At 39.3% G+C, this 23,594-nt stretch overlaps 1 protein-coding gene across 1 annotated transcript in view; it reads left to right on the top strand.

Annotated features, from left to right (window-relative positions):
• HS3ST3A1 (heparan sulfate-glucosamine 3-sulfotransferase 3A1) overlaps window positions 1-22,706 on the top strand; it is an 89,425-nt gene extending 66,719 nt beyond the window's left edge. The window contains exon 2 of the mRNA XM_054689383.1: window positions 19,144-22,706. Coding sequence (XP_054545358.1) covers window positions 19,144-19,765 — 622 coding nt within the window. The 3' untranslated portion in view covers window positions 19,766-22,706. The remainder of the gene's footprint in view (window positions 1-19,143) is intronic.
• The last annotated feature ends 888 nt before the right edge of the window (window positions 22,707-23,594 follow it).

Here is a 23,594-nt window from a genome sequence, read left to right as displayed (position 1 = left end):
AAATCAGAAACAGTAATTCATTTCTTAGAGGGTACAGCAATGCTTTTAGTTCAGTTCTTTCACTGTTGACCAACAATTGCGTTCCCTAGAGGTAACCAATATTAATAGTTTGGTATGTATCTGTCCTTATTTTTAAAATTCTGTATCATATACAAACTGAATGTGTTTTCTTCCAAATTTCATAGAATTCAAATCCCAGATGTTAATTTTACTATGAATATGTTAATTTTAATATAGAATCCTTACTGAGGAAAGTGAAAGTTTTTATAATGAAAGCCATATTGTCTTTCTAGACTAACAGAATCAATATAAGCTTGGTATGTATCTGTCCTTATTTTCACAAGTCTGTATCATATACAGCATATTATCTATCGATGACTGAAATAATGTTTTGTAACATTACCACAAAACCTCAGAAACATTCAGTAATATTTATTTGACAAGTCTGCGGGGTCAACCTGATCCGGGCTGGTTTGAGATCTCGATGGGCCTTGCTCATGTGTCTGTGGCCAGCTGTGAGTCAGCCAGCTGGTTCCTCGACCTTGGGGCTGCTGCGTCTGACCACATGTCTGGGGAATCAACTGGCTGTAGGCGGATCTAGAGGGGCCTTTGCTGGAAGAATTTGGATGACTCGGCTTTGCTCCATCTGTCTTTCATCTCAAGAAGGCTTGTCTAGACTTGTCCTCACAGTGGTGACCAGGCACCAAGCATGAACAATATATTTACAGGAGGCTGTCAAGACTCTTCTATCATAACTGCTAACACCCCATTGGCCAAAGCAAGTCACGTGGCTGAAATCAGAATTAAAGAATGAGAAAGAGCCACTCATCAAGAAAAAGCTGCAAAATGGGCCTCCCTGGTGGTGCAAGGGGTTAAGCACAGCACTGTGAAGCAATCCGCAGCCTCTGCAGCAAGAGTTTGATCCCCAGCCGGCCAGGTAGCAACCCACACAGCGCAGCAGATCTCTCCTGTCTTGCCCGCTGCTCCCTTCAGCTGTGTATTTCGGTCAGTCTGCCTGTTCTGTTCCCCACTCTGTCTCTGGTGAATCCTCTCATCCCCTGCACCTCTGGCCTGTACCCCAGCTGTGTATGCATAAAAATAAGTAAATCTTTAAAAAAAAAAAAAAAGAAAAAGAAAAAAAGAAAAAGAAAAGCTGCAAAGTCCATGGCAAAGGGGGATAAAGAGGGGCTGAAAAATTGGAACCATCAACACACTCGCCCTAACACTCACTGAAGTGTATTACAATGCATAAGCATTGTTTTTGTATTGCTGTTTTTACAAATAAGAGATTACATGCTATCATTTTATGATTTATTTTGTAATCTAATGCTGTTTTGAAGAATTCTCTATGTCTTCTGAAACAAACATAGCTCAATTTTTAACCTTGAAGAATGTTCCATTATGTGGCTACCACAAGTTTTTTATCCATTTCCCTGATGATGGACAAGTTAGCTGGGTTGGAGACTTTTATTAACAGTGGAGTGTGTGGTTGAGGTCATGTGATATGATTTTACAAATCTATATGCATATTAAATTTCATAAAATTCTATTCCAAAATGTTAATTTTACTACGTATATGTTAACTTTAATATAAAATCTTTACTGAAAAAAGTGAAAGAAAGTTTGTATAATGAAAGCCATATTATCTTCCTAGAGTAGCAAACTCAATATAGAAAAATGTCATTTATTCCTAAACAACACCCAACATTTCATAAAATCTCAATTCCAATGGCAATGAGGAGGGGAAGGGGAATTGAAATAAATATTTCACAATTTTTTAGTCCATTTGGAAGAAAACACATTCAATTAAAAAAAATCAAGTATAGAATAGACAATTTTGTATTAGATATGAGACATAACTTTATAATAACTAAATAACTGTCATTCTTGAAAAAGAAAAGGATTTAGAGTTCAAACTCAGCAATAATTTAGAGTAAATTCTAAAATGAGTAAAATTAAACTCAGGATTATTTATTTAATATTAAAGTAAGATAGACCTTACTTAGAAAGCATGAGGGAAAAACAAAGGTCATGGAGAAAAAGATCCACATATTGAAAATTAAAAAATATTGAAAGAACCAAAACCAAAAGGGAAATGAGAAATGATAAACCCGAATGTTTGCTACAGAAAGGAAAAGGAATAAATACAACTAATATAAAAAATACTGAAAAATTTAAAAAGGACATCCCAGTAAAAAATACATAACAAAGAAATGACTTTAAAATCATATACCTAATAAAAATCTGTGGGAATGTTTACTAACTTAAAGCATAAATAATAAAATATTGAAAAATCATTTCCCTGCATTTATCGGCAGTCATTGTGCAATATCATAATACACAATATTAATGAGTGCATAAGAAAACATAGCTTACTGTACTAAAAAGAAATAAAATATTTAAAATGAAGTATTAAAATTCAAAAACAAAATATAAATACCTTTACAGAAAGCAAGTTTGCAATATAGTCAAAAACCTTTAAAATTTGCACGCCTTCATTTCTACTTCAAGGAAATAAACATGTGAATAAAGTCATTTAATTTCAGAAACAACCTAAGTATCCAACAGCAAGGGATTCACTGAACATTTTATGACAATTCATATGATGGGATACTGCATAATCATTTAAAATGAAGTAGATGTGTGTTTAACATCCAGAATAGGCTCTCCTATTTATTCTTAAGTGCAAAAAGCAATTTAGAATGGTGTCTGCACAATATGATCTCATTTTATAAATAAATTATAAAGATCTGCATAGAATAGTACCAATGGGTATATTTTAAAATGCTCCATCTAAGCAATGAGTGGATGATTTTCCTTTTTAGAATTTTGTGCTTCTCTAAATTATCTAATTTTTCTTTAATGGACCCCTTTTGACTTGTGCAACTTTGAAATTTTTGAAAAATATAACAGGAAAAAATATCCATTTGAAAAGTAGGTCTTTTCCACATGGTCTCATCCTGGAGCCCCTGATGTTTTGTTTCCCTGTGTAGAGAGAAGAGAAACTCCTGTCTCATCCCATTAATGTAGCGGAGCACCTCTGTGACATCTCTGTGATGGGAGGAGCAGTAGGTGCATGAGAACCACTTCATCTGGAAAGCCCAGTTTTGGGGTCCCACTTGCTGGTGTGTGTCCGAGCCCCGTCTGTCTGCCTCTTCCTTTCTAATGACATCCTTGAGCCTGGTCCCTCCCTCCCTCCCATTGTCAGAGCCCTGCACACTAGTACAAATGGTTGCCCCACATCCGATTTGTCTAAACATTTAAAATGTTATAAATCAAGTTAATAAACTGCTAAGTGAATGCATATTCTTTCTCCTGTTTGGACAGATAGTCCTTCACAACAAAACAGAAAAAATGTTTGAACCCATTGTTTTTACATGTCTGGAAGTTGGCAAAATACCAAAGATGACTCAGTTTAATGACTACTGCTCAGCTGGGTATTCTACTGATGAGCCAGCGATGTTTGGATGAGTAATAAAATAAAGACATTTGCAAATCATGAGTTATTGTAGATTTATGCTGTCTAATCCACTTTTTATGCTTAATTTCAGCAAAATACAAATTATGTTATAGTCCAGATTTTTATATTAATTTTGTTCTATTGACAATAATTATCTAAAGTGGGGGGTGGCAAACATTTCCTGAAAATAGATAATATTTTAGACTGTGGGCCTTATGGTCTGAGTCACAACAGTTTAAGTCTGGCACTGACGTTCAAAAGCACAAGGACAATGTGTAAGTAAACAGGAAGACTATGTCTCAATCAAACCTTACTTTTAAAAATAGTTGGACTTGACCCGTGACCCTAGTTTAGTGGCCTGTGATCAAAAGTGTACAAATTTGGATATATCTTGATCCAAAATGTAAATGAAAGCAAATATAAAAATTGAAATCATATTCCTGTTTTGAAGTTATTTTTCTTCTAATGTATTCTAAATTATCTACCAAAATCGAAAGATACAACATAAATCATAGTTGATAGCAATTTTTTTTTCTGCTTTTTAAAAGGTTTCTTAGGAAAAGGAGACAATGAGAGGCACCTGCATAGTCACAGGTGGGCAGAGCTGCACATATCAAAATTTAAATTGACTGTTTTTTAATTTGTAAGTAAGTGCTTTTTAATTTGTAAGTAATTTTTTTAAGTTGTAAGTAAATCTTTAATTTTTTTTAAAGATTTATTTATTTATGCATACAAGAACTAGGGTGTAAGCCAGAGGTGTGGGGGGTTAAAAGATTCACCAGAGACAGAGTCGGGAGCAGAACAGGCAGATCTACTGAAATGCACTGCTAAGGGGAGCAGCAGGCGAGTCAGGAGAGGTCTGCTGTGCCATGTGGGTTGCTCCCTGGCTGGGGATAGAACTTGTGTTACAGTGGCTGGTAATATTGCTGTTTTTAACCCCTGTGCCACCAGGGAGGCCCCTGTAAGTAAATCTTATTGAACAGTTTTATGAAATTGGAGCTATTCTCAGTTATAGCTTTCAGTGTCCATCTGGTTGTCAATGGAAAGATTGAGTCTCATTCTTCACCTAGATCTACAAATTTGTCAGTATCTGAGTAACATCATTTGCTTAATAAGACAAAGTGTCCCTCCACTTACAAGTGCAACTTTTGTGAATAGCTCACTAATACCCAGCAGCTCCAGGACAATGGATGGGAACAGGAGAAGAAGCCAAGAAATAAGTATTTAGTAATACCAGCAAATGATCATTTTTTAAAATTTATTTTATTTATATATATTTCACATCTTTATTTTTGTATACAATGTGTGTTTCTCCTTTTAGATGTAGTCCCCATAACATTCCCACCACAAATTCACCTGTGCACCATCACCATAGTCCCTTGTGCTCTTCCCTCCCCTTTTTTTGATCCCTCTCCCTCCCCTGCATAATGTCTCTGATTTATAGTTGCCTGTTAATTTTGTTTTTATTTATTATAATTATTATTTTTTTCCTGATCCCTTATTTGGTTTCCCTATATTCCTCCTACAAGTGAATCCATTCAGTATTTTTCTTTTTCCTTCTGGCTTATTTCACTAAGCATAATCCTTTCCAGCTTGATCCATGTTGCTGCAAATGGCATGAGTTTATCATTTTTGATTGATGAGTAATATTCCACTGTGTGTATATATACTACATTTTCTTGATCTGGTAATCTATTTTGGGGCATTTGGATTGTTTCCATATCTTATCTATTGCAAATAGCGCTGCAGTAAACATAGGGATGCGGGTATTTTTTTGGATTAATGTTGGTGTCCTTTAGGTAGATTCCTAAGAGTGGAATTGCTGGGTCATATGGTAGTTCCATTTTTAGTACTTTGATGAACCTCCACACAGCTTTCCATAAGCTTTCCCAACTTATACCAATTTGCATTCCCACCAGCAGTGTAGGACAGTTCCTTTTTCTCCACATCCTTATTAACATTTGTTGTTGCTAGTTCTTTTTAATACACGTCATTCTCTCTTGTGTAAGGTGGTATCTGATTATGGTTTTGATTTGCATTTCCCTGATGATTAATGATGTTGAACATTTTTTCATATACCTGTTGGACATTTGCATTTCCTCTTTGGAGAACTGTCTCCCTAATGAACACCGATACAAAAATCCTCAATAATATCCTCACCAACAGAATCCAACAATGCATGAAAGGATAATACACCACAACCTGTGGGATTTATTCCAGGGCACAAGGATGGTTCAACATCCAAAAATCAATTAATATAATCCAACACATCAACAAAAAGAAAAATAAAAACCATATGATCATATCACTAAATGCTGAGAAAGCATTTGACAAAGTTTAACACCCATTTATGATAAAGGCCCTCAGAATTCTTGGGATAGAAGGAAAATACCTTAAAATAATAAAAGCCATCTACGACAAACCCACAGCCAGTATTATTCTCAATGGTGAAAAGCTTCCCATTAAGATCAGGAACAAGACAAGGATGTCCATTCACGCCACTGCTTTTCAATATAATATTGGAATTCCTAGCCAGAGCAATAAGACAAGAGAAAGACATATAAGGAATCCAAATAGGGAAAGAAATAAAATTATTTGCAGATGATATGATAATATACATAGAGAACCCTAAAAAATTCACAGAAAAACTAATTAAAATAATAAACCAGTTTAGTAAAGTAGCAGCATACAAAATCAACACACAAAAAGCAACAAGTGCTCATTTTATCTGAAGAAGCTGTTTCATAAGTTCTCAGCTGGCTTTTTCCCTTGCTCACTCCTTCCTCAAATCAGAAGCCGTGCCCATCTTTGGGGCTGACAGCAACACGAATCCATGCATGTTCAGCATGCAGATCTTTTGTTTTGAAGAAACAGGGCCAGAGGCTAGAGAAGCCTCTATCTGGGGCCTGAGCAACAGTAGGCATGGAAGTGTATGTTTAGGGCTCTGGATTGCACTGTTGACATTTTCTGGAGTGATGGTTTCTTTAATAAATCTGAGTGTGACCATGACCATGTGCTATGTGGGACTTAGCACTGAGACTCGTCCTGCTGGTGCTTTCCACCTTGTCCCGGCTGGAGCAATAGTTTTCTCCTTCAGAGTGGGGAATGGTCCAGCTTTGTGCGAGCTGTGTCTGGGGGATGCTCATTAATTGACTTCATGGAGTTTCTTTTGTCTGCATCCCTCATTTCACGATGTCATTATTTTGGAGGTTTGTTTTATGCCATTTGAGTGAGAATATGCTGGAAGTTCTGTTTGGATGTTAGCGAGACAATGTATATACTATTTAAAATCAGGGAAGCTCATGGCAGGATACTGCTAGTGAATTTGAGAAAGCATACCCTAGCAGTTCAAGATCCCAGATCATGCAAAATCATAGCTTCTCCTTAATATTCCTATTTCAAGTTTAAATTTAGTATCTACTCTGTGTCCAGAAGCTAATAGAAAAAAAAAAATCAAGGAAACAAAACAAACAAAAAAACTATCATGTGATAAAGAACCGTTCTAAAATTTCAGATTTTTCCTGATGGTGCTCTCAGCATGTTTCCCACTCAGCTTCCACATGCTCCTTGGATTGCTGATTTCCAGGCAAGGAAAGGATCTCTTCCCTTATCTCCTGCAGCCCATATGCAAAGACCTGATAATTCCAGGCTGATGAGAGCTCTGTTTGGAAGCAGCTGTCCACAGTAGCACAAACGCTGATAGTACAGCTCTCAAACTAATCATTTATAAAACTGTCAGGAGCCAAAAGGAGCCGAGATGGGGGGTTTGCGGTGGCAGCTGCCACCAAGCCAGGAAGGTGCCTGCCCGTGGCCCGTGCTCTGCTCCCTTTAAGTAGGATTTCCATATTCCCCTTCTCGACTGCTGGTATTAAAAGTTCCAGGGAGGCCAAAGAGAAACCAATTCCCCCTTCAATCAGGACGGGGATTTAATGTAACTTTCCTGCTTGAGAAGCACAAGGGACTTTCCCCTCCACGGAGGAACATTATTTTTCAGGAATTTGAGACTTCAAGGTGGTCAACCCCTGTGCATATTATATTTCAAGAATTAAGGTAGAATGATTTATCATGGAAAGAACAGTGAACCAAGGGTCAGGAGACACAGAATGTAAGACACTTCGGGTCCATTTGGCTACATGACAAAGCACAAGGATAAATCACTCTGAGACCTTTCCAGATCTGAAAGATGAAGGAGGCTGGTTACTGGATTTCTAAAATTCCTCCCTGTTTCAACTTTCAGGGGTGCTACTCTTAGGAGAACATAGTCCTCTTACTTTGTTTTCTCCAGCACATTCTTCTCATGTTTTCTCCCATCTTTTTGGTCTCCTCTTCTTCCCTGTAATCTCTCTCTCATCTCCCCCCTCCCACCATGCCCCACAAACACACACACACACACATCCCTAAGACCGTGTAATTTTTTTTTAAAGATTTATACTAGCACTGGGCACAGTCAGAAGCACGGGAGGGTGAGAGAATTCACCAGAGCCAGAGCGGGGAGCAGAGCAGGCAGAAGGACCGAAGTACACTGCTGAGGGGAGCAGCGGGCAGCAGGAGAGGTCTGCGCGCCATGTGGGACCCTCCTCCGGTGGCCGGGGAGCAGCCGGGGATCGAACCAGTGCTGCAGAGGCTGCGGGCAGCCCTGCAACCCAGCGTTCAACCGCTGCACCACCGGGGAGGCCCCCTTGTAAATATTTTTGTAAATATTTATCAGGTTTTAGACCCCGATAAATTTAACTAAATTTCATGTCTGCTATTTACAGTCACTTTTTAGATTTAGAATCATTATTAACATTTATTTCTATACCAGAAGGGAAAAAAGGGGGGTGGAGGCAAAGGGTTCGAGGACTCTAGTGGAAGATGGTTGGTGTTTTGGTGCTGGGCATCCTATGAACATGAACATACATTTGTAGAGAGTGACTGCAGACCCCTGAAAGATAGACAGTGTTGTAAATTGTTATCTCGATAAACATAATTAAAAAAAAATAACGAAAAGACAAATTCAGTAAGCATAACTTAAACAAACTTCTAACTGGTCTTTGTCATAAAGCATGGTGAGAACAAGAACCACCTCTTTCTCCTTTCCCTGACTGCCCAGAGTTCTAGAAGGACCCTGCTATCAACGGCATCAGGCAGTGCACCAATTGCTAATTCTGCTGTTTGACTTATCTTGATGACAGTTTGATTATGAGAGTTTCACGTCTAGATCGGTCAGCAGGAGCCAGTTCAAACACATAAGTCTTCCGCTCCTACAGAAGCCAATTCAAACAACTACGAAAGGGAATTTTCTTTCCAGCCTTACAAGTCACGTTTTGAGTGAGGCTCCACATAACAGCAGGAAACGAAATATTGATGTGATGGGGCTTGACCTGGGGGTGGGCGGCTGACAGCACTGAGCCTGCAGCAGCTACCCTGCCGCTGCTCAGCCTGGGGCCCACAGGCACCACCTCCACACCAAGGCCACGGCCAGAGTGTATTTTTCCTAGAATTTTCTGCTGCCAGAGGCTTTCAAGACCAGACACGTGGTTCTGTTTGGTTGTATAGACTAAGAAGATATATGCATATGGGCCAGATTTATTTATTCCTCAAGGTAAATTACCTTCCCATTGCAACTCTGGGAGTTTCCCTGCAGCATGTCTTCCCTTGTGGAAGAAGGCTGATGAAAAACATGTCATGCATTTACCTGTTTGCAACATTCCATGAACGATGATTTGCACTCTGAGATGAATAAGGAAGCAGCACATTTAATACTCATGTTTTGACAAAGATGGCCAATAACAGGATGCAGGAAATAATACATCAGATCTTGGATGTGGTGCTGCTTAGTAAGTGTTCGTGTGCTTCTATTTTGTTCATGTTCTTCCTAAGACACCGGAACTCGAGTTCTTGTATGCCCTGCATCTGTTATTTTTAATGCAGCCCTCTCTGAACCTCACCTGCTTGCTGTGACATTGTATTGTGATGTTTCAGGCACAGCAGAAGCATGGGTAGTAGCAGGGCTTCCACGCCATTGCTTAGCCAGTGCAAGGAAACCCCCAACTCACTGACTTGACTTTCTGTCTTTTGTGCCTCCAGGAGCTAGGGAAATGCCAACTGAGCTTTCATTTGAACTAACTTCAGCACTTTCTCTTGGCATCAATTATTTGAACTGCATTCATTCAAACTTCATTGATTTGGAAATCAATTCTGTTGATGCAGAATTGCCTGCCTGATGATTTACACAAATCTCTTCATTTGATTGGTGGGGTCACACTTCAGAACTTAGCAGTTTTAGGTTGTGCGAAACTTTGAACGGCTTAAAGTTCATGGGCTCTCTGTGGAGAAAAGACCTTAGAGACGTGGAGGGCAATCGTCTCATTTTGCTTAAGAAGAAACCAAAAACTAAAGAGATCACAGAACTAAAGTGATCTGGTTTAGATCTCACAGCTTTTTGATAGCAGAATTAAGATCCATTCCGCAGTGCTGGTCCATTTTGAGTTTCCTATAAAACTATGTTGTCTTCCGGAAGATAGGTGTTCTTTCGTTACCCTACTTTAGAATAAAACCTAGACTATTTTTGTCTCCATTAGATTTCTTAGGCAGAAATCTTACCTTTCTAAAATGAGCCTCAACTCTCCTAAAAGAGAAACTTACAATTTTTTTTTTTCCATAGGGAGAGGGATCTACTTTGTTCTTCAAAATAACTTTTTTTAAAGTAAATTTTCTGTCATTTTTCACTGTTAAAACTTGGGGATCTTCTCTGAAAACTCTTCTTTGTTCCCTTCATAAATCAGCTGTGCAGCCCCCTCAGTTCTCTCTTCAGTGTTTCTGCAGTTGCCCCCCACCTTTCCCCCATGGTCAGCAGTCTCAGCTAGGTCTTCAGCTCCTCAAGCTTGTATTATATTGGAAGGACCCCCTAAGCACTGGACTGCCTGCGTTCTTTTCTTGCCCTATTGTAATGTGTGAACTGCCTCAGATTTAATTTATCGCTGACATTAATCATACCATCGACTTTTCAGTCTAATTTCATACAATTCCCTTGTTCAAGCAGACAAATTTCTTCATCTGTATTCAATTCAGAGTTTGAGTCTTTCAGGATCATCATGACTATTGTCCAAATAACTTTCTTATGTTCTCATGTTCTCCATCTGTCAAATTGGTTTCATCCAAGCCATCTTCCATGTATTTTCCTATCCACCTTGTCTGCTGACTTTCTCTTATTGATGCAAGAGATGTAATGTGGCACTAGGTTACCCTTCACCGTCTGCATCCTGACGGTGGGGGTTTGTATGTACTGCATAGCCTCTTGGAGCCTCAGCTTCCTCATCAGAGGAATTATGGATTGAAATGCCTACTTCATCTACCCTATGGGTGTGTAAAGATTATAGGTAAAAGCAGCTGCTGGACTCACATGCACACTCTGAACACACCCTCTGTGACCGCGCAAGCACACAGCCTGTGTCCATGGCACCTTGGGAGTCGGTGACCCATGGGTGGGAAGAGGCCAGGCAGATCCTGGCCTGACACCTTACCTGGAATGAAGAAGTGGTCACTGAGGGTCCACAGTTTCCTCACTATAAGAACTCAACTCCTTTTTCTCTCTCTCTTTTTTTAAAAGATTTGTTTATTTATACAAGCACTGGGTACAGTCAGAAGCGCGGGAGGGTGAGAGAATTCACCAGAGCCAGAGGGGAGAGCAGAGCAGGCAGAAGGACCGAAGTACACTGCTGAGGGGAGCAGCGGGCGGCAGGAGAGGTCTGCACACCATGTGGGACCCTCGCTGGCAGCTGGGGATGGAACTGGCACTGCAGAGGCTGCGGGCAGCTTCACAGCCCAGCGCTCAACCACTGTGCCACCAGGGGAGGCCCTCCTTTTTCTTAAGATCTGAATTTCCACACAATTGGACTCACAGTGGGTTTAAGCAAATGTCAGTCCTTTGAAAGGCATGTTTTCTGTGGAGAATTATGGAAAATGGGTCCACTTGTTTTATTTTTTTAATCACCATGGTAAACATTTTGTTGAAGTCCGATGGAAATTCAAGGACACGGATCCATTCAAGAACACAGATCCTGGGATACAGCTGAATGACTTTCACAAAGACCATACACTCATGTACCCAGCACCCTGGTCACACACTGGGATGTTTTTGTCCAGGAGCCCCTAGAACTCCCTTCATTCACTGCTAATTTCCCGAAGGGCAACCACTGTCTGAACATCTAACAATCTAGGTATTGGCTTTGCTTATTTCTGAAGTTTTTATAAGGGAATCATAGAATCATATAGCACATACATTTTTGGTAATGGGTATATTTATTAACATTGTATTTATGAAATTCATCTCATATTTTCAGTCATTCATGTCAATTCCGCCTAGTATTTCATATACATACAAACATATTTTTGAACATAGATATGCATTTTTATATATGTATAGAACAGCAAAAATAGAAGGCTAGGTGGGTCTAGGTAGCTTGCATTTCAGCAGTCATGATAACTATGAATGTCGGTGAACATTTACCTGATTTCTATTGAGTATAGTCCTCAGAGTGAAATTTCTAGATTATAGTCTCTGTACATGTTGAGCTTGGGTAGGCAGTACCAGACAGTTTTCCAAAGTCATTATTTCAATTTATACTCACACCAACAGAGAGCAAGTTTCCCCCCCGCTTGCCCACACTCAGAATTCTTTGTGGTAAATTTTAACCATTCAGGTGTGTAACTTTAATTTGTATTTCTATTTGATGAAGAAACTTTGGCAACTTCTCATACATTTACTTATTATTTGGATACTGTATTTTCAAGTCCATTTTTCTTTTTTTTTTAAAGATTTATTCATTTATGCATACAAGAGCTGGGGTACAGGCCAGAGATGCAGGGGGTGAGAGGACTCGCCAGAGACGGAATGGGGAACAGAACAGGCAAAATGACTGAAATACATTGCTGCATTTTTCTTTTATGCTATAGTTTTTTTGAACTCATCTATTTATAGGAGCCCCTATAGTATATATTAAATATGAATCTTTTATCAGACATAGGTATTTTAAATATTTTCTCTCACTCTGAAACTTGCCTTTTTACTGTTTTAATGATAGAATTTGGTGACAATAAAGTTCCTATTCTTTTAATTCAGTCCAATTCATTATTTTCTTTATGATTACTCCTTTAAGAAATGTTTGCCTCCCTCAAAATCATTAATATGTTCTCTTAGGTTTTCTTCCAGAAGTTAGTATTCTTATTCATATTTATATCTGCAGGCTACCTGGAATTGCTTTTTGTACATGGTAAGAGATCAAGATTTCTGTTTTCCACATGGATAACCAACTGCCCAAAACCATTTATTAAAAATAATATAGGGGGGCCTCCCCGGTAGCACAGCAGTTGAGCGCTGGGTTGCGAAGCTGCCCCCAGCCTCTGCAGCACCGGTTTGATCCCCGACTGCTCCCCAGCCACCGGAGGAGGGTCCCACATGGTGCGCAGACCTCTCCTGCCGCCCGCTGCTCCCCTCAGCAGTGTACTTCGGTCCCTGTGCCTGCTCTGCTTCCCGCTCTGGCTCTGGTGAATTCTCTCACCCTCCCACGCTTCTGACTGTACCCAGTGCCTTGTATAAATAAATAAATAAATCTTTAAAAAAAAAAAAAAAGAAACACACACAAAACAGTAATTAAAAAAAATAATATGGGGAAGGGTACTGTTTTTAGGAGAAAGTACCTCTAGGGGGGATCAGTAGTAGTTCCAGTGGGAGGACAGGGGAGTAGGAAGACAGCAGCTGGACAGAAGGAATTCTGGGAAGATGGTCTGAATGGGTAAGAAGGGTAAAACACATGAGGTGGAATCCCTTTTTCATACTTTCTTGAGTTACTTGTATGCACAATGGCTGCTGAGTGTTGTGAGGACTACTACTGGGTGCCCCTGACCATGAGGTTGTGGGGTGCAGACAGTGCTGGAGTGGTGAGCATTTTATTCCAGGGAAGACCGTGCCTCAGGGGCTGTCAATGAGGACCAGCCTGGAGGAGGCCTGTCCTTTCAGAAGCGCAGCATTAAGAGAACCTTCTGGGTCATTTTAGTATCCCTCCCACAGACTGCTCACTTGACTCAAGGCTTGAGGAGAGAAAAGCAAACTATGTAGCAGGTCTATCATGGCTTCCACTTAGCCATAACATTTCCCACAGCATAAACAACCACTCAAATAATCCTAGGTCCATAAGGACTTATCCCAGTATGACTCAGCAGACCCCAAATGAAGCCCTAAATACTGAGTGGCCAGGGCATCGTGAATCAATGGAAGTATGACCAGTTTTCCTCTTGGTTCAACCGTACCATTTAGCATGGCAGGAAATTGATTCCCTTTAAAACTGAGCCCCTCTCTCTCACACCATTAACTCGCCAATCTCTGCCCTTCCAAGGAATTTGACTTTGCCATCTCGGCACCTCCAACTTCCCAAAGGTTCTATGTAGGATGACTCTAGTGGACCTGTTTGCTGATGTCCCAGGGACATGCCAGAAGGTCTCTAATCGCCTCTGGACCCTGGTTACTGCACTAGATTAAGTTCTCCTGGCAGGTGGAAATTCCCAACATGAGGTGTCTTTTTTTTTTTTTTTAAGATTTATTTATTTATTTATACAAGCACTGGGTACAGTAAGAAGTGCGGGAGGGTAAGAGAACTCACCAGAGCCAGGGCGGGGAGCAGAACAGGCAGAGTGACAAAGTACACTGCTGAGGGGAGCAGTGAGCGTGGCAGGAGAGGTCTGCACACCATGTGGGACCCTCGCCAGCGGCTGGGGATTGAACCGTCACTGCAGAGGCTGTGGGCAGCTTCTCAGCCCAGCGCTCAACCGCTGTGCCACCAGGGAGGCCCACATGGGGTGTCTTAACAACAGTAGTTAGTGTGTCCCCGGTAGCCATGGTCATGCCACCACCCCATTTACAGATTTCCCAGATGCTGGCCTGATTTTTCTGGTGAGGTGAAGAAACTGAGATTAAGAGATTAAATGGCCATCTCATGGTCATGTCACTGAAAGTGGGCAGAGACTGGCCACTTTTCTGTTTTCAGATATTTCCACAAAATCTCATCCATCATTATATTCCCCTTTGGTCTAGCAAGAGGAAAGCAAAGCCACAACCTCCTTGTCAAACATTAGTATTTGTTCTAATGTTTAATGATATGCAAAGCCAAAAAGGCTCCTTTGTCTAATTAAATTCTATTGATGAAACTGAAGTCATTGTCCTCTTGGTGATTTTTTGAAATAAATTATGGTAAAATAGACAAAAATAAAACTTACCATCTTAATTGTTAGAGTACAGTTCGCAAGAGTTAAGTACATTTACACTGTTGAGCAATTACTCTCTGGAACTAAAATCTTGCTAAACTAAAACTATACCCAATAAACAACTCTCCAATCCCCTTCTCCAGCTCCTGGAAATTACCATTCTAGTTTCTCTATGAATTTGACTCCTTGGTATCTCTTATAAGTGTAACCATACAGATTTCTTCTTCTGTGACTGAAGTATTTCATTTAGCATAATGTTCTCTGCTCACCTTTTTTTTTTTAAGTATTTATTTATGCATTCAACAGCTGGGGTACAGGCCAGAGATGTGGGGGGTGAGAGGATTCACCAGAGACAGAGAGGGGAACAGAACAGGCAGACTGACTGAAGTACAATGCTGAGGGGAGCAGCGGGTGAGCCAGGAGAGGTCTGCCTTGCCATGTGGGTTGCTCCCTGGCTGGCCGGGGATCAAACTCATGCTGCAGAGGCTGCGAATAGCTTCACAGTGCGGCGCTTAACCCCTTGTGCCACCAGGGAGTCCCACTGTTCACCTTTTTATTAACTTATTTATCAATGCACACTTGGGATTGCTTCTCTCTTTGGCTATTGTGAATTCTTACTGCATCCTTTGAGAGAAAAGTGCAAATGTGTGCAACCCACCTTGAGATAATCCTTAATTTGTCTGAGAAGCCCATTCTTATCCTGGTTTTCAGGAGAAAACATAATTTTTTATGTTATCCTATTTTCCCTTGCAATTTAGAGTACTACCCATTTCCCCATCCCATACCTACTGTACATATCTCCAAATCCTTTTTACTATTTAGAGAGGAAGGTGGAGTAGCTACACTGTTAGCCTGGGAATCAGTGCCTCCCAGGACCGCTCTCGCCCACTGGCCAGTTGAATGCCTCACTCCTCATCCCAGCTTCTCCCATCTTCAGGCAAACCTCATATATCTTTTCATTGCACACAGCCTTCTGCTCCCATAGCCTGACTGGTATTTCTCCAAGCTTCTAGGATACTTGGATGCTCTTTCCTGGCCCATCCCAGGCCCTAGCCCTTGCACACAACATAGTCACAGCACATATCTCCCTCAGGTAAGGAAGGACAACGTCTAAGCTCTCCTAAGCAGTTTGAACAATGATATTCTGAATTACATGAGACTTTATGTGATAGGCGAGATCGTTTTTGAACATTAAAATTCAGATTTAAATAAAACAGCGAATAAGGAAATTTTAAAAGGAGACTACTTTTTATAAAGAATCCCGTTGTGAGTTCTTCAACAGAGCATCTATTCTTTACAATGGAAGCTTGTTTATTTAGACTCTTCTTCGTTTCATAAAAAGTAGTTTGCAGGCAACTAATAGTTAACCCTGCTCCCCCCACCTTTCCCCATGCTAAGCCAGTGTTCCTCATCCTATAGATGACAGTTATTAGTGTGTTTTGCTTCTGAAATTCTATTTTAGCCATTTCCTCTTCAAACTCCTCCTACTTGGATAGCTCTTTCCCTTACTCTGCTGAGATAATTTAAAATATGGTTTCTTTCCGCAGAGATATTAGCAGTATTTCTTCTGGCCCAGCACAATCTACAACTTTCATCTCTGCTGAAAGGCAGCTGGGGCCCTGTGCATTCCCCCAGAGACAAGAAAATAGAAAGGCTGAGATTACCAGCCAGTAGCTCCCGAGCGAAGTATGTTATCTCTATTTTACTGACCAAAATATTAGCTAGAGTAGCTAAAACTCATAGATTATAAGAATGCAGGCAAGATTATTTTATGCTGGCTTCATTTTAATCAACAAATAACCCCTTATCACTTCAGTGATATTTAATATTTGCTTTTACAGTAAAAAACCTTTTCACACATTTGATCAAATTTCTTTCATTGACTTATTCCAAAAACTTCTGGAGAGATTTCCTGGCTCATCTAAAAGCATAAGCTAAGTTACCAAAGTAGGTTGGCCTAGCTAATATCTCAATTCTATGAAGGGAGTTACACAGGGACAAAACCTTAGTTCCTGTCACATAGCACTGGATAGGTGGTGACGACAATCTGTGTCTCTTCTGTCAACATCTAACTCTTTGGCCTTTGCTTAACCTTATCCAGTCTTTAAGGTATGCTTAAAGAGTGACGAATGGAGCACAAAAAAGTTCTTTTGAAAAAAGAATCAAAATTTTCTTTTTAAAAAATCAACACCAATCAGACATCTAATTAGCATTTTCTGCTTTCAAAGAAAAGTAAAGCTAATCTTACTGAAACATTAAGAAAGCAAAAGCAATCATTAAACCAAGGCAGGATGGGTAACCCAGTGGTTTAACGTTACAGATGTTGAAGAATTTATATCAGATATAATGCAGATAAGTATCTGAATGTCTATGAGCCAACTGATAGGATGTCTGAGAAAGACTTCAAAATGATCCATTTCAGGTAGTGGGGGAGTAGAAACGGAGGTACTGAATAAAATGAAATCAGCCACCAAGTATTAATTTTCAAAGCTGGACATCAGGTACATGGAATTATGTTACAATTCTTTCTGGGTTCTTTCTATGTGCATATTTGAAATTGTTTATAATATACAGTTAGCAAATAATGAAGGTGGGACAAAATTATAGGACATCAAGAAAGGCAAACTCACATAACACAAAGTGCTTTTATTATTACAAAGTCAAAATAGAAATTGATAACCAGATTACCCCCAAAACTGCAATTACTAAATAATTATGAAGTAGGAAAATGACAAAAGTATACATCAAAGCTTCTGGAATTTGACTTAAAGGACAAGAGATTAGCCTCAAAATGTTTTTATTACTCAAAAGATTGAAAATAAATGAACTAAGAATTAAGTTAAATAAATTGGAAGAACAACAAAGCATAACTAGAAGAAATAAGGGGGCGTTAAAAATAAAATGTAAACCAGTGAATTTAAAAAGATAATCTAACCTATAAAACAGAAAAGGGGCAGAAAACCACAGAATTATGGTTGAGATTGGGGCTAACATTTCAACTACTCAACTGGGTGATTTTTAAAAAATTGTAAATTGCCAAAATTGACAGACCCCCCAAAGCAAAGGATTTCAAAATACTTTTCACTACAAAAGAAACTAAAAAGATATATGATGATTTTACCTTTTTTCTACTCTTACCCCCAAAAGCACCAGTGTTAATGATGGCGTCCATCAAATTTTGAAGAAATGAAAAATTATGTTACTTAAATTTCACTAGGATATAAAATAATATATAATGTCTCAATTCATTTACTTGTGTAATAATTCATATTTTAACAATCAATTAAGCTCTTGAGCAAAAGGCAAACCATAGGAACATCTCATTAATGAGTATGAATATGTAGAACAAAATAATTATGCTCAAAATCTAGAATTATACTAAAAGAGTAGTGTACCATGATCAAAGGCAGTTCATTCTAAGAATAAAAGTGAACTCAATATAAGGACAGTTATAAATTTGATTCTTTTTATCTGTGGATCAAAATATATTTAGTCATTGCAATAAAGCCCCCAAAGACATGTATGCTAATACCACCTATTTCTTATAAAACTTGAAATTAGACAGTGAATAAATAGTGGGTTTAATGGCCATACACTTATGTTGGAAGAATAAGTTGGTTTTATCTCTCTGTCTCATACTTTGTGACTGGCTGAGACCATCAGTTCTCAGAAGATCACATGCTTGATCTAGTAACAGTATCTGCTCCATCCAGACTCCAAGGAGATTGTTTTTCAAGATGACAAAGTGATTCTAACATTCATCAGGAAAAATAAACAGAAAAGAATCATCAAGAACATTTTGAACAAGAGTCAAAATTTACTTTGGCATCCATGAAAATATGCTATAACATGATAACACAAGATATTTAGATGTAGAGAGATCCAAGATATTTAGACGACTGTAAAGATGACATTTCAAATTATCAGATAAAATATACATTATTTAATAAGTAGTGTGATACAGGAAAATTCAGTAAGTGTTTTGTGTAATATGCTATGATATTATTTTAAATATAATAGTTTGTTATAAAATCTATAGAAAGGACTCTGGGTATCTTAATATCTTATAGCAGTATAATTGTTTATTATAGTTTTCTAATTCATCTAAAGAATTTTATGAAGTTTATTTCTTACCGTAATTCAAAAAAATACAAACTACTTAGCATTTATTCTGTGCCAGGCACTGTTCAAGGCTATGGAGGTATACTAACTCGTTTAATCATTACCATAACCATATGCGATCGACATGATTTTTACTTCCAGTTGAGCAGATGAAGAACCAGAGGCGCAGAGTGTTCACACAACTTGTGGCAGTTACACATCTAGTATGTAGGGGGGTGTAGGCCATGTGGGTCCTCCCCTCTCCATGCACTCCCCCTTGATGTCAATCAGGGGAATTCGCTCCTTTTCCAGGCTCTAACAAGTCCTTTTGCTCTTCTCAGGGACCTGATGCCCAGAACCCTGGACGGCCAGATCACCATGGAGAAGACGCCCAGTTACTTTGTGACCCGGGAAGCGCCCGCGCGCATCTCGGCCATGTCCAAGGACACCAAGCTCATCGTGGTGGTGCGCGACCCGGTGACCAGGGCCATCTCGGACTACACGCAGACGCTCTCCAAGCGGCCCGACATCCCCACCTTCGAGAGCTTGACGTTCAAAAACCGAACTACGGGCCTCATCGACACGTCGTGGAGCGCCATCCAGATCGGCATCTACGCCAAGCACCTGGAGCACTGGCTGCGGCACTTCCCGCTCGGCCAGATGCTCTTCGTCAGCGGGGAGCGGCTCATCAGCGACCCCGCCGGCGAGCTGGGCCGCGTGCAGGACTTCCTGGGCCTCAAGCGCATCATCACCGACAAGCACTTCTACTTCAACAAGACCAAGGGCTTCCCCTGCCTGAAGAAGGCCGAGGGCAGCAGCAAACCCCACTGCCTGGGCAAAACCAAGGGCAGGACCCACCCCGAGATCGACCGCGAGGTGGTGCAGAGACTGCGGGAGTTCTACCGGCCCTTCAACCTGAAGTTCTACCAGATGACCGGGCACGACTTTGGCTGGGATGGATAATCATATAATTTAAAAAGAAAAAAAAAATATGAAAATATAATATATTTTTTTATCAGTCGGTAGAGAAAAAGCAGTTTAATATTTGTGCTGAAAATATTTGTTTCAGTATTTTTTTTAATGAATGTTAAGCGATTATTCTCACCTTCACCTCCGTCTTCATGTGTAACCAACACCAAACGAAAAAGAAAATTTCACTCATCTAAATATTTCAGTTTTTCTTTTATGATTTATATATACACAATTGCACAGTATGAGCATCTGTTGCCATTAAAACAACGAAAATTCTAGGGGTAAATCAACCAATCTCCATCTCAAGGCACAGATAAAATTGATACTCAGACTTATGTTTTTCTCCCTGTAATTTTCTCCTGTGCCATTTTTCTTAAATTTCCCCAATAATAATAATAGTAATAATAATAATAATGTCTCTTTATTATTAAATTACCACTTCAGAGTTATGACAAAGTATCTTTTTTTATCCTTACACTATGTGGTGTAAGAACATAGTACATAGAATTTATGTTCCCCATTTTCCAGGTAAGGAAACTGAGTCTCAGGGAGGTTAAATGGCTTAGCATTAGGCCAGATGGTGGACCCTGGACAAAACCCCATCTTCCATTTGTTCCCTCTGTCATGTGACTTTTTCACAGAGAAAGAGAAATAGAATGTTTTAGAAACAATTAGCTAGTTTGGGGATGATATAGATGGACAGAGAGGGTCTTCTATTGATATCTAGGCTCCCGGTGATCCTTATGGCATTCCACCACAGGAGTTACATGGGATCCTGGAAACCACTCAGATCTGGACAAAACATCACTTGAGACTCAGTCTTGGCTTGGGATATACTCTGAGATAGGGAAATCAACTTGACTGAGGTTGAGAGGAATTATTGGATTCTTGTATTGATCACATGGACTGTCAGCTTAGAACAGGACAGATGTGGCTGGAGCATAACTCAGCTAGGCGTTCTTTAACTTCTTTTGTTAAAAGAAAAATCCACTTCAGAATGAGTTTCCAAGTATTAAGCTCATTTTTCTTTACCTCTTTTTAGCAAAGAAAATCTGCTGCTCATTGTAATATCTCATTTCTAACCTTGGAGCTAGTACTAAAAAAAAAAAAAAAGTCAATCAGCAACTCATTTATAATGCCTTTATTTTTCATGGGTGGAAGACTTACTTTTTCACTTTATTTTTCCCCCCACTTCCTATTTATTTATACCTATGAATAACCTAATATTCATTCATATTGGAGAAATATTCTGAGAAATGCAGATGTGGATAAAATGGTAGCTTTTCCTCTTCTCCCTTCTGTAACTGCCCATCTCCCATCTAAATAGCTCAGATAAATCTATAGTTTATTAAGAGTATCCCTTTACTCTCTGAGAGGGTATTAACAAGATTAGCATTAATGGGAATTAAATTGGTTTAGAGAGGAGCACATATGCAGGAAATATATAAAACACTTATAATTAGTCTGTCAGCAACATTTTATTACAGGTTTAAACCCAAGAGGAAAATGTCCCCTATCACACGGAAGTTTTCTCTATCTGCTAAAATTTAAAGTCCCAGACAGTCTCAGATTCTAAAGCAATATCCTTTTTCTTCTCCAATATTGTCGATCAAAAAAAAAAAAAAAACCACTACAGTTGTTTTAAAATATACAGTACAACTGCACATTTGCTATAGAAGCTACATCAGGTGAAGTAAGTATTTCTTGAGAAGCATAATGGATTTAAATGAGGAGGAAAAAAAATCATTTCAGTTTAGATATTCCACCACTGCTCCAAATTTATGGATTTGTATATTTTAAACTCCTATTATGGGAACTAAATAAACCCCAAATCCAGGTCCCCATTTCTGGTGATTGTCTTTACTTCTGTGCCCTCAGTTTTCCAGTGTTACCTCATGTTTTTGGTCTATTTGAGTTGTCACTACCAGTAACAAGATACTCATACTCTTTTCATCTTTTTAAAATTCATTTTGTTTGTGCTTCTGATTCTTTTATAAGCATTTGCTTGGCATTATGCAACCGTGGCTTGCACAAGGAGACAGATGCACCTAACAGTTGTATTCAGCAGCCTTCTTTTTGTGTTAGAAAATAAAAAAGAATTATGTGCAAAGGACCTCTTCTTGCATGATTTTTTTGGGGGGTCACATTATTTAAAAAAATGAAGGAATAAAGAGTACACCAGGAAGACCTTCTAGCTGTTAAGATCTCATGAGCATGTTAGGAGTTCTAGATCCCAGCAAAATACATAAAAATCAGGATACTCTAGGTTTCCTTCAGAAATTTTCCATTCCTGCCTCTGTGTCATACTTGCTCCTGCTATGCATGGACTTGACCTGAGATTCCTTTTGTCCTTTCAACAATACCAAATAGATTTTGCTCTTGATTTGAACACCTTAGCCATCCTTCCCTCTAGGCTCTTTGCTCTACAGCCATGTCTTCTGACCTCCTTAACTCTTTTTAGAGGTGGAAAATTCTACCAGAAGACCTACCAGAGGTCTACAGCTTCATTCTGAGCAGCATGCTTTTGAGGTCTTGCCTACTGTGTCTGAAATTTCCAGCAACTTAACAAACATGAAGGGAAATTAATTAATCAATAACTGGAAATTAATAAGCTTCTAGGAAATGGATATTTATGATTCTAGGAGTATTAATCCCATTACAATGTCCTTATTGTCAAAGATCTTCAAATTAGAATAACCCTCAATGGAAATTTATATCAAATCCCCATTTGGCACTTGAAACTGTTTAGCTGGTTATGCTGATGTTCAAAACACTGATGTGCCTATAAATACTAACTCCTGATTCTGCAGTTGTAAAGAATTTCTCCTGAACACATCCATCCTATTCTGTCCACTGTGACCTGCCAAAGTTGTTACATAGGAAGATCTCTAAATTTTAATGTGTGAATAAATAAATATGTCTACAAAAGAACAATAGTTTGTATTCATGTAGCCTATTAGCATTTCAAATGAATCATTTCACCTTAAGCCAACAGCAGGTCTCCACTCTCCTTAGTTCTGCTGTACAGATGAGGAAGCTAACACTTAGGAAGACAGTGCTTAACAAAAGATGATTTTGCTTCCCGGGGCTGTCTGGAGGGCATTTTGACTGTCCCAAGGATGGTGGAACAAGGGATGCTTCAAATGGGTAGATGCCAGGGCTGCTGTGAAATGTAAGGCACAGGAGAGTCTACTTACAAAGAATCATCTCACCCAAAATGTCAGTAAATGCTGAAGCTCCTGGTTTAAAAAAAGCAAACCATTCATAGCCAGTGTGTGTCTGCACCAGTCCTAAAAGCCAGATGCTTATGAATGCTTCACTGGTGTTTCTTTCACTTACCACTAAGTTTTTCTCTAGAAAACCTTTCTTTCTCTCTTTAACTCTGTGAAGTGACTCTATTATAGTAAGATCAATGTTTAATGCTGCGCTTTACCAAGAGGAGACTAAAGGGAAACATCGCCCAACTGAGTTTTTACTATTGAGACACGGGAGCAGCTTGTAACAAATGGATAATTGCACTTGGGAAGTGAAATCAATCAGCTTCAGGTGGAAAAATAACCTTTCAATAAAACATTTCTAAAGGCTTTTTCAAGTTCAAGCCTACAGTTTCAATTTGCCTCCACGACAGTGCTGTGATAGTATTTCTTGCCACCTGTCACAACCAAAGTGTCAAGAGAGAGCAGTAAATGGCTCCTCTTTTGTTCAACAGCTAAATTCAGATGGATGTGCCACGGTTTACAAATGTCCCCAAGTTGCTGACTAATAGCAAAGAAAGATAAATTCTTGCAGCTAGATTATCTAGAAATCCCAGAACTTTGTA

The sequence above is a fragment of the Talpa occidentalis genome, unplaced genomic scaffold (assembly GCF_014898055.3).
Source record: "Talpa occidentalis isolate TD23 unplaced genomic scaffold, MPIMG_talOcc4v2.1 talOcc4.7, whole genome shotgun sequence".
NCBI lineage: Eukaryota > Metazoa > Chordata > Mammalia > Eulipotyphla > Talpidae > Talpa > Talpa occidentalis.
Note: the sequence above shows the minus strand (reverse complement) of the source record. Positions and strands in the feature narration are given on the sequence as shown.